General features: G+C 36.0%; 1 protein-coding gene across 2 annotated transcripts in view; it reads left to right on the forward strand.

Annotated features, from left to right (window-relative positions):
• LOC149797267 (epithelial cell-transforming sequence 2 oncogene-like) overlaps window positions 1-16,672 on the forward strand; it is a 110,845-nt gene that overhangs the window by 66,328 nt on the left and 27,845 nt on the right. For both annotated transcript variants that reach the window (XR_016421790.1, XM_089961976.1), the window contains exons 17-22: window positions 1,643-1,818; window positions 2,472-2,617; window positions 8,822-8,890; window positions 10,981-11,205; window positions 13,758-13,914; window positions 16,530-16,595. Coding sequence is in view for 1 of the 2 variants with exons in the window: in XM_089961976.1 (XP_089818102.1) it covers window positions 1,643-1,818; window positions 2,472-2,617; window positions 8,822-8,890; window positions 10,981-11,205; window positions 13,758-13,914; window positions 16,530-16,595 (839 nt within the window). In the remaining variant the exon portion in view is untranslated. The remainder of the gene's footprint in view (window positions 1-1,642; window positions 1,819-2,471; window positions 2,618-8,821; window positions 8,891-10,980; window positions 11,206-13,757; window positions 13,915-16,529; window positions 16,596-16,672) is intronic.

Below are 16,672 nucleotides of genomic sequence, written 5' to 3' on the forward strand. Positions count from 1 at the left end.
TGAGATGGCAGTGAACCGTAACGGACAGCACTCAGCCACTCGAGGCCCCCAAACTTGAGGAAAAAACGTTATTAATTACACTGGACATATCTGTTGTGCTTTATTGCATTTGAATTGTAGTAAGTATTTAAATTTTATTTCATCAAGTATTTCTTTATTAGTACTTTACTGTCACTGTTAATGAAAGGTTGTTGTTGTTGTTCTAGGGTTTAACGCCATTTTTCAGCACAAGATAGGCTATACATGGTGGCCAGTATAACTGGTGGAGGAAGAACCCTGGAAAACCCAGGGAAGAACCACCGACCCATGAGAAACTACTGGCAGGCTTTCCCACATATCCACGCTAGTTGAGCCTTGGACTCGAAACCATGCAGGTAGAGGTGAGATGGCAGTGATCCGGAACGGTGAGTGCTTTAGACCACTCGGCCACTCTGGCCCCCGTTAATGAAAGGTATTGACCCAAATAATGATATCAGGATCTCAAAGCAAGCATGTTAGGTTGCGAGAAACATTGTGCACGTCAGCCAAGGATGGGTACGAAGTTAGGACAGTTAATGATATATTTGATCTGAAGTTTTGCTGAAACCTTTAGTGAGTTAAATTTCTTATGTTCCACAGCATTAGTTCTAAGAGTTATGGCCCCTGGTAACCCATCTTCCTTTAGTTTGCCTTGCATAATTTTGCTATAGAATGTTGGATTTCAACCAAATGTATCTTGCACCTTTATACTGATTAGATTTTTTTTTAATGCGTTGACTTCCAGCATTCTACATCGTCAGCTGAGTTATGACCCCTGATTTACATTTGTCCTGACTTTGGTTTCCCAAGACCAGTTTTTCTGTTTAATGGCCACTGAGAAAATTGTAGAAAATGGGGTCCATTTGTGGGCATGTATTATAGTGCCAAGTTTAGTTATTTCAGATTGTATTGTAGCTAGATTACGTCTTTGTGGAAAACATACTTTTGTATAAAGTTTCTTGAACTCTTGATAAATTAAAGTATTATCTCTTGTATTATTGTTGGCTTTCATAGATGGGTAAATTTGTATTAACTTTAAATTTTATTAACTGTGATTCCTGATGAATGTGGTGTTATCCCAGGAAGGGACGGACTCTACAGATAGCAGAGAAGAGAATGGTGTACTCTTCAAACAGTAACACAGTTTCTATATGATGAGAAATATCCAGGATTCAGGTGTTATCTTTAGCTGGGAAAACTTTGGATAAGCTGGGGTATTATAGATTTGGGGGAAGGGGAAAATTTGTTAAAATTAGATCAGTTAGCTCAGGCAACATTTCATGGCTTCTGTCATGCTGGTATGTCCAGCTTTTTCCAAACTCCACTGGACAGCAATCCATTTTTCTTCAGGCTTTTTTCAACCCATTTTGCCTTAATTTCAAGTTTGTTTAAGCTTTACTATGTTTGGTCTGATATGCTTCTACTTGAATTTATCAATTTTGAGCTCAGTCAGACAAGTTTAAACTTTTACTGAAATCAGTCATTTCTAGGCTTTTCTGAGCTCTTCCCAACAGAAATCCTAAACCGTTAAGAGCACACAGTCAAATTTAAATTTAATCTTTTAAAATGTTAAAGGTACATGCAAATTTCTTAACTGTGTAGTGACAGCTGTATATGTATTCAGATGCTGAGGAGAAAGAGGAGGAGGAGGCTAAAGAAGAAGAGGATGGGATGGAGAAAGAGGAGTTGGAGACACGGGCGATGGAACGGAGGAGTCAGAAAAAACAAGTTGTGTTGCAGACACAGGAATTAAGCAAGAGATTTGGATCCATAAGGCTCACAGGCAGATATGAAAAACTGGTGAGATGGAGGGCTCCACACATTTAATTCCGTCTCAGCTTAAGAAAAGTGCTAAACCATTAGTTGCTAATTAAACCACAGAATTAGATCCTCCAAATTTTTGGGTGGCCTTATTTGAGTATGCTGTTAACAGATACTTCTTTAATATCCTTTGTAACAGTGCTCAATATTTGTTAAATAACACAAAATGCCATCCGGAACAGGCCGCTTGTATAAAGGTCAGGTCTAGCTTGTTTTTTGTTTGCTGTTTGATCTCTTAAGCTGTTCTTAAATGTAAGAATCGAAGATGGCAGATAGAAAGTTTAATTAGAAATTTTGTAAAAAATTATTTGTTATTTGAGTAATTCATACAAAATATATTATTTGTTACTTCATTATAATGATAGACTGAAGCTGCTGAATTGAAATTACTACTAGAACACTCTAGAATACTCTAGAACACTCTAGAAAGATTTCGATTCCTTTGGTTTAAAATTCAGGTTTAATCTTACCCCCTCAAAGGCAGACATTTTTAATTTTACAAACCCTGTATGATCTCCATATTATTATTTCATAAGTTTTATGTCTATTAAAAACAGAATATTATTTTTATTATTGTTGATTTTGGATAAAGTTCCTTAAGACATAAGATATTTCTTTTGTTGCATTTCCAGTCACCTCAGAGGTTCTCTGACCACCCAGAGAAGCGCTCACCAATCGCCATGGAAATTCTAACCACTGAGATTGAGTACAACCGCATCCTTACTGCCATTAAGAAAATTTATTTCAAGCCCCTTAGAGATGCACTTGAATCAAACAGGTTGTGTATTTTTTATGTGCTTGGTCAAGTGGAAGAGAAAGTAATCTGGATTTGTCTTAACTGCTTTAGCAGACGAACATATATCGTTGTATCACTTTTCAGGTATTGATGGTATTTTGATAAAATGGATAAATATTCTATGTTTAAGTTCAAGGAGACTCCCAGTTTTCAGGCAAGATATAGTGTCCAGCAGAATTTTTGTGTTTTTTTTCTCCAGCTTAAATGTAGTGAGACTTGAATCCCTCATGTGCTTGAGTGTGAAATTGGGAAATTCCATTGGAGGGTTTAAATTTATAGGCATGAATGAAGCTTTACCATATGCCTGTCCAAAAATTCCGACCATAACAACTTTAGTGTACAAGAAAGAATTGACACCATAGGCATAATGGTTTCTCACATTCCTATTGTGTCAGATCATGTTTTCCAGTTTAGAACACTTGTGCAAGATAGTTCTATCCTTCATTTTATGTGACCTTTATTCTGAATCATGGACTATTTTGATCATCTACTGCAAGCATAGTACTCAGAAAGTAGCAAAACTTGAATTTCCATCATCACTTGCACATTCTTTTACAGTAATCAAGATAAACATTAACTGAAACAAATTTATGTACTAATATGAGCAGCAGTTGTAGTTAAGTGTCCGGCAAACGGGTCATTTCACACTGGTCAATCTAGCAACCCATCATTAGTCCGGCAAATGGGTCATTTCACACTGATCAATCTAGCAACCCATCTTTAGACCTGCAAACGATTCATTTCACACTGATCAATCTAGCTACACATCATTAGTTCTGCAAACGGGTCATTTCACACTGATCAATCTAGCTACATGTCATTAGTTCTGCAAACGGGTCATTTCACATTGACCAATCTAGCTACACGTCATTAGTCATGCAGACGGGTCATTTCACACTGATCAATCTAGCTACATGTCATTAGTCATGCAAACGGGTCATTTCACACTGATCAATCTAGCTACACGTCATTAGTCATGCAAATGGGTCATTTCTCACTGATCAATCTAGCTACATGTCATTAGTCATGCAAATGGGTCATTTCACACTGATCAACCTAGCTAGACGTCATTAGTCATGCAAACGGGTCATTTCACACTGATCAATCTAGCTACATGTCATTAGTCATGCAAACGGGCCATTTCTCACTGATCAATCTAGCTACACATCATTAGTTCTGCAAATGGGTCATTTCACACTGATCAATCTAGCTACATGTCATTAGTCATGCAAACAGGTCATTTCACACTAATCAATCTAGCTACCTGTCATTAGTCCTGCTAACTGGTCATTTCACACTGATCAATCTAGCTACACATCATTAGTTCTGCAAACGGGTCATTTCACACTGATCAATCTAGCTACATGTCATTAGTCATGCAAACGGGTCATTTCACACTGATCAATCTAGCTACACGTCATTAGTCCTGCAAACGGGGTCATTTCACACTGATCAATCTAGCTACACGTTATTAGTCATGCAAACAGGTCATTTCACACTGATCAATCTAGCTACACGTCATTAGTCATGCAAACGGGTCATTTCACACTGATCAATCTAGCAACCCATCATTAGTCCGGCAAACGGGTCATTTCACACTGATCAATCTAGCAACCCATCATTAGTCCAGCAAACGGGTCATTTCACACTGGTCAATCTAGCTACACATCATTAGTTCTGCAAACGGGTCATTTCACACTGATCAATCTAGCTACACGTCATTAGTCAAGCAAACGGGTCATTTCATACTGATCAATCTAGCTACACGTCATTAGTCATGCAAACGGGTCATTTCACACTGATCAATCTAGCAACCCATCATTAGTCTGGCAAACGGGTCATTTCACACTGATCAATCTAGCAACCCATCATTAGTCATGCAAACAGGTCATTTCACACTGATCAATCTAGCTACACATCATTAGTTCTGCAAACAGGTCATTTCACACTGATCAATCTAGCTACATGTCATTAGTCATGCAAACGGGTCATTTCACACTGATCAATCTAGCTACACGTCATTAGTCATGCAAATGGGTCATTTCACACTGATCAATCTAGCTACAAGTCATTAGTCATGCAAACGGGTCATTTCACACTGATCAATCTAGCTACATGTCATTAGTCCTAACTGGTCATTTCACACTGATCAATCTAGCTACACATCATTAGTTCTGCAAACGGGTCATTTCACACTGATCAATCTAGCTACACGTCATTAGTCATGCAAACGGGTCATTTCACACTGATCAATCTAGCTACATGTCATTAGTCCTGCAAACGGGTCATTTCACACTGATCAATCTAGCTACACGTCATTAGTCATGCAAACGGGTCATTTCACACTGATCAATCTAGCTACATGTCATTAGTCCTGCAAATGGGTCATTTCACACTGATCAATCTAGCTACACATCATTAGTCATGCAAATGGGTCATTTCACACTGATCAATCTAGCTACATGTCATTAGTCATGCAAACGGGTAATTTCACACTGATCAATCTAGCTACACATCATTAGTTCTGCAAACGGGTCATTTCACACTGATCAATCTAGCTAGACGTCATTAGTCATGCAAACGGGTCATTTCACACTGATCAATCTAGCTACATGTCATTAGTCCTGCAAATGGGTCATTTCACACTGATCAATCTAGCTACACGTCATTAGTCATGCAAACGGGTCATTTCACACTGATCAATCTAGCTACACATCATTAGTTCTGCAAATGGGTCATTTCACACTGATCAATCTAGCTAGACGGCATTAGTCATGCAAACGGGTCATTTCACACTGATCAATCTAGCTACACATCATTAGTTCTGCAAATGGGTCATTTCACACTGATCAATCTAGCTACACATCATTAGTTCTGCAAATGGGTCATTTCACACTGATCAATCTAGCTACACATCATTAGTTCTGCAAATGGGTCATTTCACACTGATCAATCTAGCTACACATCATTAGTCATGCAAATGGGTCATTTCACACTGATCAGTCTAGCTACACATCATTAGTTCTGCAAATGGGTCATTTCACACTGATCAATCTAGCTACACATCATTAGTTCTGCAAACGGGTCATTTCTCACTGATCAATCTAGCTACACATCATTAGTCATGGAAACGGGTCATTTCACACTGATCAATCTAGCTACACGTCATTAGTCCTGCAAACGGGTCACTTCACACTGATCAGTCTAGCTACATGTCATTAGTTCTGCAAATGGGTCATTTCACACTGATCAGTCTAGCTACACATCATTAGTTCTGCAAATGGGTCATTTCACACTGATCAATCTAGCTACACGTCATTAGTCCAATTCCAAGTTAAAAAAAGGCCGTTGTTGTAATTGTTATTTCTTACAAATTCATGTTCTCATTATTATTTCTGAAGGGTAAATCTGTTCTAAATCAAAGTTATTTTGACGGACTTTTTATATCTGTCTCAATTAATCTTATGGACAAGAGTGGACTTTTATTTTTGGACTTGTTTACATATATATTAATGTGCAAGCTATCTGTAATATACGGTCAATACATTATGTATTGCTGTTATCATAGCTGTTTCAACTAATGTTCTTTGAAACCTAAAATGTGTTTAAATATCATTTAAAGTTTAAATTTTTCAGTGTAAACCTACTTTTTACATTCTTTCCTAAGGTAAGGAAATTTTTCAGTGGTTGTTTTGCAGTTTGAAAGTTACATTAGCATTCACAATATTCCATTTTGACTTTGACTCTTTCTTATTGAGACTCGAGATGTGACAAAAACAGTCCCTTTTTATGCTTGCATGCAGGATAGAAAACTTCCACCCTCTGGGTGAAAATTTTGCGTCAAGCACTCAACAGAGCCTCATGTCTGATGCAAAATTCTGACCTTGGGTAGAATTTAACTACCATGTACCAGTGCATAAAAAGGATCCTTATTAATCATCTATAGTGTGACTGCAGACTTGGTCACATGATCAAAGTTTCCAATCAAAAGAGGCTTCATCTGAGTGTATGGGAAGTTTATATCGATATCATGCTCCAGGATTGGCTGCTGGAAATCATGGTTTGCACAAATACCAGTGTGATTGGCTAGTGTGCCCATCTCCTTCCCTTCTTTGAAGAAGTGAACAGGGTATGGTCCCTTTAGGAGCAGTCTGTGTACAACTTTCTGGAGATGAAACCAGAGCAAACATATTTCAGATTTCAGTCATAACAGGAGGCTGTCAGAAAAGGTATTTTGATTTATTTCTGATAACTCTGATATTGTCAACTATCTCCCAAGGCAGGGGCCACACAAGTCTCCAGATATGTGCCTTTTCATTTGAGATTTTCTGAGGCATGCTTAATGTCCTGGTGGGCTCACTGTATATGTAAAATTACATAGAATGGTTCATTTTCCCCTCCATCTTCCTTCTGATATGCAGCATGGTGGAATGAAAAAGCTTCTTACCTTTCTCTGCCCATTTCCTTATGTAAAGGTCAAGGCAGTGAACATATTTTTACTGAAATTCAAGTCCTTTTTGATAGCATTTTCCCCCAACCAAACATTGAATAGGTGAAACTCATTTTAATTGTTCTGCTGAAGTGCAAAAAATCCTAGATAAAAAAGCCCTGTGTCTAACAGTAGAGACAGCCAGGAAAATCCTGCTGTCTTTGAGCTTGTCGTTGTTGTTGTTTTAGGTATAATGCCCCATATTTCAGCACAAGGTATGCTATACATGGAATTGGTGGAGGAAGAACCCAGGAAAACCTCAGATCTGAATAATGGGTAGCTACCAGAAGCTTTCTCACATACCTACATTGGATGAATCTGAGACTTGAACCCACGCGGACAGAGGTGAGAGGCCTGTGATAGGTGAAGGCAAGTGCTTTAGGCTACTCAGCCACCTGAGGCCCCGTATGCTTGTCTGTGCTTGTGGGTCTTTCATCTTAATTCAGAAATATTAAACTTGTTTGTTTGGCTCATATCAAACAAGCCCTCAAAAGAAAGCATTCACCAAACAGGTAGTTAAAAAAGGTCCACCACTTTGAAAGCTTTAGAGGGGAAATGGACAGTTTTCTCCTAGTGGTGCAAGTTGGGAAAAATAAGACCTTTAAAAGCCTCTATACCACAGATTGCAAGCTTCCTTTTTTGGCAGTTCGAGAATAAGTTAGTACCAATCGCTATCAGAGGTTTCCATGCTACAATTTCTGGCATGCTCTTTCATCATGGAAGGGAGGACATAGGCCAGAACAAAGACGATTCTGACCTTCTAGCCAATTTTGCCCCTATGTCTGAAATGGACCTGCCTTGGATTTTGATATGTTTAAATAAGCCGTCCTATGATTACTATCCTTAGCAGGCAGAGCCAGCAAAATTCATGCCTTATTGGTCAACCCCAACTTGTGGCAGAAGGGGGAGACCTCACTTGCTTTTAACCACTTTGAGAGGGGAGGACATTATTTGTTCTTACTGTCTGTCTCTTTCGTCCAGGATTTGCTGGGTTATTCGTTCAGTCAGCAAAAACATTAATGCAAGATCACCTGAGCTGCTTTTGCATATTGACTCGTCAGGTCAGAGCAGATGTTACCAGCCTAGTGTTTGAGCAGAATTGCTTTCTGACATTTTTCAAACTGTAGGATGGATGTCTTATGTTATATTTGCCAGCTTCTATTTGAGAAATCTGCCATCTCAGAAGGCTCAATTCAACCTGGTAAAACCTGTAACAGCACATCAACAGCATAAACCAAGTTTGGGAGTTAAATATGTTTATTTGATAATATGTACCTGATTATTATATGTATCTCATTATTATATGGGTACTCCCTCTCAAACCTACCCCACAGCGACATTCCATGAAAAGCATGACACCAGTCCCTTGTTCCAAGGGGAGACCACTCTCATGTATTTTTCCATTACGGGAAGCAGATCATATCTTAAGTATTTAAGTATTTTTAGAGCGATGATAAGCTAAAACATTCACATCTGTTTTATTTTGCACGGGAGGCTGAATTTGTGAAGTAGTGGAAGGACTTCTAATTTTTCTTGATGAGGTAAGTATTCTTGAAGAAACATATTTTACTAAAAATCATGTGTCTCTATGCATTATACTGGGAGATGAAAAAGGTTCATATTGGAGTTGATGTTATTGCTATTTTCATTGTTTTACTTGATTTTTGTCCCTTAATATTCCTTTCATCTTATTTCAGGGCAATCATTAGTTTTCAGAACCTGCAAATCATCTTCACTGATGTGATGGCCATATTGCAACTTAGCAAGTAAGTTTATTCTTGTCAGTAAAATGCATATATGTTTAAAGAATTTATTATGGGTTGCCCTCATCTTTCATTTTATGTACATTTTACAGAAGTATATGATATTTAAATTGTGTGTTTTATCCTTTATATACTTCATGTTTCCATTTATTTGATAGGGTTTATCATCCTAATTTTTCAACAAGTCATTTTCACATATTTTGAGCTTGACCTTTTGTTAGAACCACATGGTTACACTTGTGCAGATATGTCATAAAAACTACTGCATACAAATACACTTTACTGTTTTATTGTTGAGCCCATAATAGTGGGAATGTGAGACAATACAGTCCCTTTACTGTTTCATTGTTGTGTCCATACTAGTGGGAAAGTGAGACAAAACTGTCAAATTACAGATGTACTGTCGAGCCCATGTTAGTGGGAAAGTGAGACAGCAGTCACTTTACTGTTGCATGGAGCATAATAGTGGGAATGTAAGACAGGACAGTCACTTTACTGTTGTATGGAGCATAATAGTGGGAATGTGAGACAGGGCAGTCACTTTACTGTTTTATTGTTGAGTCCATAATAGTGGGAAAGTGGGACAGACTAGTCATTTACTATTTTATTGTTGAGTCCATAATAAGGGGAAAGTGAGACAGAGCAGTCATTTTATTGGCAGTGGAGGATTTGGTGCTGTTCAGGTTTTGGTTAAAGTTTTTCATTAGGTCATTGGAGCCTGCATTAACTGTCCATCATCAGTTTGGTTTATGAATTTATAAATTGATGTATGTTTGTTGGATTTCAGTAAAATTGGGTATGCAGCTTTCTGTTAATGAGAATTTGAACGAATTAAATTTTCAGTGCTCCTTTTTATCAAGGGACCCTATGAGATGATGCATAGGTTATGTGACTGTTCAGTACACAAATCAGAAGTGATGGTCAGTTTGTGGTTTTAGCTACTAACAAATGTTTTGTAGTTTTTCCATTAGTTCAAGGTGTCCACTCACATTTCAGGACTCCTGTAAAAGACAATCAAACTCAGACTAACACGGTTTCCTTTATTTTGGTACTATATGTACAGCGACACTTTCCTACAGCAAAGTTTCAATTCACTAGTCAGTGCTACCACCATGCTATTATCAATGTTGGGTCATTGTGTGACATTATCTCTCGTTCTTTTGACTTTGGGTCAAAGCTTTGCATGAACGTTTTGTTTAAGATTTCTAATTGGTTTCAGTTTTCCCCAAACAACTTCCTGTGACAAACTTTCTGCTCTTTTGATCTTGGGGTCAAAGTCATAATCATCGGAGATTTGCATTAAGTTTTTGGTAAAAGCTTTTCATTTGCATGTATTTCTTTAACCCTTTCATACATTGTGACAAGAATTGAGATATAAGATTATGAGGCAAATACAGTTCAGTTTGTGATACACTTGCTTGTGTCAATGTCATAAGGTTTACAGCATGGTTGTAAATGTAAGCTTTATATTCAGGATTCATTTTAATCACATCCTTTGTTAGAGCTTGGGAATTGTGTTTGTTTAGTTCATATTATACAGACATTTTAAAGAAGTAACCTGCTGTTTTTTTTTCTTCATTTCCTTTTATTCTCCTCATAATTGCTACATAGTTTTAGTGATGCATTTGGCAAAAAATTTAGACATCCGTTGATTTGGATCTCCATTAAAGATACTTAAAATAGAAGAAACAAATCAGTCTTATCATTCCCAGAATGTAAGACTTGAATTGCTTTTATTCAGAATCATAGCTCATCATCATCTGGGTCATCCACTCTTACAAATTGTATGGAAAAAATTCATTCCATGGAAATATGGATTATTATAAGTCATGCACTTGTCTTGAGAAAAAAAATATCTTGGGTTATGTTAGGAGGCTTTTTTAAAACACCATTGGAAGATTAATAATGAGAATATCACATACTTGTGGAAGAAAATTAGCACAGAAAACCACCCAAAAACATTTAAATTTATTGGCTTTCATCTCCAATATTTTTTGTTGAATTGTCTGGACCTGTGTATTTCACTGAGTGAGGATACTGAATGGCTTGATAAGGCTGCATGTACATTCATGAACCATTTGTTTTGTCTACAGGGAACTTACAGAGGATTTGAAGAACCGTATCGCAGAGTGGGACTCGGAGAACTCCTGTCTCGGAGACATTTTTGTCAAGTTCTGCTCTCATCTTAAAGTCTACACCAACTTTGCAAACAACTATGAGGTTATTCTGCACTGCATTGAGAGATGTAAGGAACAATCTCCACTCTTTAGGGCATTCCTGAAGAGACATGATCGGATCCCTGAGACCAAAATGTTAACGTGAGTTTTGATGGCAATGAGTTATATAAATAGCATCATATACATTTGTGTGTTTTTTATGGAAAAAGTTGTGTATTTTTTTGTACTTGACTGGTTGAGATAAAAAAAATTTAAAAAGTCTGTTACAGCAAAAAAGTTTGTATTTGTTCACTGCAAGCATAAAAAAACCTATCTAGAAGTAGCTTTACACAACTAAAGATTCTCTTCATAATTGATACTTTATTACATTGTTAATCAGAATTTTAATTAATCACGCTTTAAATAAAAGTTAAATTATTTTTGAAGTCTTGGAGTTAGTGAAGTCATACATTTTGAAATGCCCAAACATTCTGGTTCTTCTTGTCTTTTTTTCTACAAGTTAAATCATTTCTTTGATTGATTTATGTTTTTTCTACAAGTTAAATCATTTCTTTGATTGATTTATGTTTTTTCTACAAGTTAAATCATTTCTTTGATTGATTTATGTTTAAGTTCTGCTGATATCTTTATTTTAGAGCTCTTTTTTTTCCTTCTAATTCTTGACTCAATACTTGATACATTGAAACTCAATTTCAATTTTGAATATCCTTTGATTTTATACAGTTTTAGGCAATACAAAGTGTTATTATAAGTCAATGGTAAAGCAAAATGTTGTGCCACAGAAAAAAGTTTGTGTTCAGAATGAGGTTTCCTTTAAACTGATGTTGAATGTTCTCCAGAAAAAAACATGTTAAGGTTTATCAGTTGTCCAGTATTCTTTGATATTGACAGTGTCTTAAACCTTTCATAGAATTCAACTTGGGATATTTTTTCCTTTGAAGGGTCATTAAACTGTTTGGTGTTAAAGATCAACATGGGGTGCACTTGATTAAATAGCTCTGTTTAATATATGGATTTGCCATTGTCAAGTATTATCATTGCAGACATGCATGAAATGACTGAAAATTATCCCATGTGCATACATATATTAAATCGAATGTGTCATCGTTAAATATTGACAGCAGGAGAAATACACTGGCAATACTGTACTAAATGTTTAAAGTGAAACTGTTTCCATTACTTTTGAATGCATTCAGCAAGATAAGCATTTCTAGACAGTTTTTTTGTGTGAAATAGACAGAATAAGCTGTTCATCTAGGATAGCCATACATAAATATCACTACTGATCAGCAACATTGGCTGCATTTTGGTGATCATCACCATTGTCGACTCTTGATGTGAAAATAATCATCATAAACACCATTTATATTACCCCATCTGAGACGTGGTGTACAGAATGGTTTGCCTTGGTAAATTGGCAATTTTGTCAGAGTTCGTTTTACCCATCTGAGATGGAGTGTAAGAAATAATCTACATGGATAATTGGCCAATCAAATTTAGATAATTTTCAAAAACTGGGAATGATATTAGTTACATATGGTGTTTTAGCAGTAAGAATTTCTGGCCTATTGAATCCTTTATCCTTTGGATCCCAAGGGTAAAAGAGAATCAGCCAGGTTGAAGAATTATCATCTACTCTGATAAAATGCCATGTAATGATTTTATTCCCATGTTTAAAAAAATTATAGATGGCTTATAGTAAAATTAACATTATCAACTGTACTCGCTTATAAGTCTAGTAAAACTAAACAACAAAGATCATGATTTGCCATAGCATAATGTGACAACAAATCAGGGTCTGTCTTGTTTGTTCTACTAATTACTCCAAACAAACTGCACAGAACCTGATCTGCATGCACCTTATGTGATGGCAGATCAGGGTCTGTGCAGTTTGCTGTTGAACTTGTCCTATAAGTGAGTATATACATTTTTTTTAGTTGATTTTTTTTTTTTTTTGTCAGTGAGGTGGGGATTCTGAATTGAATTGAGTCTAAAAATAGCCACACATACATGTAACTGAAAGAATTTACATCAGTTTGGTTCAGTTGAAGAGTTTTAGAAACTTTAAGTATTTCTTAGTGAAAATAAAATACAAGTATGAATATTTTTATGTGCATTGATGAAATGCTCTGTCACTCATTTTTCACATGGCTTAACATGGCAGAGAGCTTCTATAGCTTCAGGTAGTAGTTGGACTGTCCTACCTGTTAAAATTTGGATTTTGGAAGGCTTTCTGTTGCGACATTTCATGGTATGGCAGATCTTTGTATTCAATAGAAAATCTAATTCCTTTTATATGAGTCCATTGCATTGATTCTTTCTCAGCTAGCCCATTTAAATAATCCTTTTCAGAATTTACCACCCAGCAGTTTAGCAACTATAAAACTCCGAATGATACTCTTCATAAATGTGTTCGGATCATTTAATATGTGTAAGTTGCTGTCAAGGTCAGTTATCGCAAATATAATCATAATAACAAAATAAAAAGTCAACTATGCATAGGCAATTCAACATTGGTTTCTAGCTAAAATAATATCACATTAAGAGTTTCTGTGAATGAGTCCATTTTGTTTCTCATATTGCCAGCCAATAATCATCAAAGATGCCTGGATGATTAGCTAGTCAGAATTTGAGAATTTTTTTATATAATTGAGGACAGTAAGTTTTATGCAGCATTATCATGTGCTTTCCAGACTGCAGGATATGTTGTTGGTCCCCCCTAGGAGGGTAAACCATTATGTGACCCTCCTGAGGTGGTTTGAACTCCATACCCCCAAGACACACCCTGACAGGGCTGATCTTACCAGTGCCACAGAAATCCTGACTGAGCTAGATCGCTGTATCAGAGAGGTAAGAGTAGATATAAGGAATTTTCTGGATCAAACCAGATCTGCAGATCTGGACTGGTTTGTGCATGAAAGTAATGAGAAGAAATACTTGTATGAAAGACTTCTGTTCCAGTCCATCATTGAGACATAAACTTAAAGTCAGACAAAAAAATTCTCGAGCATAAAAGGTGAAGATTAAAGTAAGGAATCTGCTTTCTTATTTTCATCTTATTTACAGTTTAAAACTCATTAGGAGCTTAATTTCAGACAAAATTTCAAATTGGACATTAGGACACATTCTTATAACTGTAAGATTCATTGCATATTTACTGTTAATAAGAGTGAAAGAAAATTCCAGAAAGAGCAGTAGGGAAGGATTTTGAATTTTAAAATGACTTTAGTGAAGTTAATTTGATTTATTTTGGGCTATACTGGTCATATACCAGAAGAGTTTATGGGATGGCCTGCAGTCCATACATCATCTGATCTCCATCTGTCCGTTAGCACAAGTTTATTATCACTGCTTCTAAACTACTTGAAGGATTGGCATGAAACGTTATGCATACATTCATCCAAAGGTCTAGCTGGTCCTAATTGAAAATCGTTTTGCTTGAACATTCAGTATTGCCACCACAGTGACCATCTTTAAAATCTTTGTTATTGTAACTTGTCCTAAAAGGATGGTCACATCGTCATGGGGTTTTCCCTAAAAAGACATTCTATTATGTCTGGTTGGTCCTAATTGAAAATTATGCAGATTTGACATTCAGAATGGTCCCATGGCAGCCATCTTGACAATCTTGTTATCAATACGCCTCTGGAAAAAAAAGTCATATCAGCTTTAGGTTTTGACCACAAATACTTATGGTGTCGAGGTGGTCTTAAATAAAAGTTATGCTAATCTTATATCCAATGTTGTTGCCACAGTGGCCATCTTGAAAATCTTACAGCAACTCTTCCTGGGTAGAAATTCATATCAACATTGGGTTGTCACCAGAAGACTTGATATGATGTCTGGTTGGTACTAAATAAAAATGGTGCTAATCTGGTCTGACAATACAGTGTGGCCACCATGGCAGCCAGTCTGTTTTTACTACTGCTCATAAATGAAGGTCAATATGGGGTTTTCACCAGAAGATTAATTGTAATTTTGTTGGTTCTGAAAAAAAAATGATGCTGATCTGACTTCAGACATGGCTGCTACAATGAATATATTGAAAATCTTAAAACTAATTCTCTACAATGGATGGTCATATCAACATGGGGTTTCCACCAATAGTCTTCTATTGGTGTCTAGTTTGTCCTGAAATCCTTTTTAATTTATACAAATGATGCTGATCTGCTATCAAATATGGCCACTGTTTCTAAAAATAGAAGAACCATTGAACCAATTCTCTTCCAAATTTCTAACAGTATTTGACCAAATTTGACAAAAAGCATCTGTGTTATGGGACCTTGCAAATTTATACAAATGATGATGATCTGTCATCAAATTTGGCTGCATTACTAAAAAAAATCCCAAATAACTTCATCTAAAAAAACTGCTCCAAGAAATTCAACTAAATTTGACAGAAACCATCATAACATAAAGGACTTTTAAAGTTTTTACAGTGGTACTAAAAATAGAAAAATCCTTAAATGACTTGTTGAGAAACATCAGTTTATATAATTTTTCCAGACTGCACTGAAAACATATTGACATAAGACTTTTCAAATGGTGATGATCTGCCTTCTCTTACTGCTACCATTACTAAAAACCAAACTTTCATACATTAGAAAGCATCATACCTAGCTCAGATTCCTTGCATTCAGCTTTGAGGTGCAGGTGAGCAGTCTCTGTGCCACTTGGCCTCATGTTAAAAAAATAATGAATCAGATTATTATTCACGTAGCTTTTTGCTTTTTTCTAATATGAGCTGCACACATGTAGTGGGTGCTAGACTTTTGTGTAACTCACAAATGCTCTCAGGTTGTTGGAGCTATTGGGGATAATGTTTCATTCAAATGTTTCATGCAGTTTATCTATATGTAATGTTACATTCAAATGTTTCATGCAGTTTATCTAGCTGTAATGTTACATTCAAATGTTTCATGCAGTTTATCTAGATGTAATGTTTCATTCAGATGTTTCATGAAGTTTATCAAGATGTAATGTTACATTCAAATGTTTCATGCAGTTTATCTAGATGTAATGTTACATTCAAATGTTTAATGCAATTTATCAAGATGTAATGTTTCATTCAAATGTTTCATGCAGTTTATCTAGATGTAATGTTACATTCAAATGTTTCATGCAGTTTATCAAGATATAATGTTTCATTCAAATGTTTCATGCAGTTTATCTAGCTGTAATGTTACATTCAAATGTTTCATGCAGTTTATCAAGATGTAATGTTACATTCAAATGTTTCATGCAGTTTATCTAGATGTAATGTTACATTCAAATGTTTCATGCAGTTTATCTAGATGTAATGTTACATTCAAATGTTTCATGCAGTTTATCTAGATGTAATGTTACATTCAGATGTTTCATGCAGTTTATCTAGATGTAATGTTACATTCAAATGTTTCATGCAGTTTATCTAGATGTAATGATTTTAATATGAATATGTTGTATTTACTTTTCTTCTTTTCCAGTGTCAGCTCAGATTGGAGAGGGATAGAGAATTAGTTGCACTTCAAAAACGGATTCTGAACTGCCCAGTATGTGTTACAGTAAAGAGCAAAACTTGCAAGGAACCATTTCACTATTAAAATTTTGCTTTCTTAAAATTATGTTA

The sequence above is a fragment of the Sinohyriopsis cumingii genome, chromosome 6 (genome assembly GCF_028554795.1).
Source record: "Sinohyriopsis cumingii isolate HCF-2022 chromosome 6, ASM2855479v2, whole genome shotgun sequence".
NCBI classification, from domain to species: Eukaryota; Metazoa; Mollusca; class Bivalvia; order Unionida; family Unionidae; genus Sinohyriopsis; species Sinohyriopsis cumingii.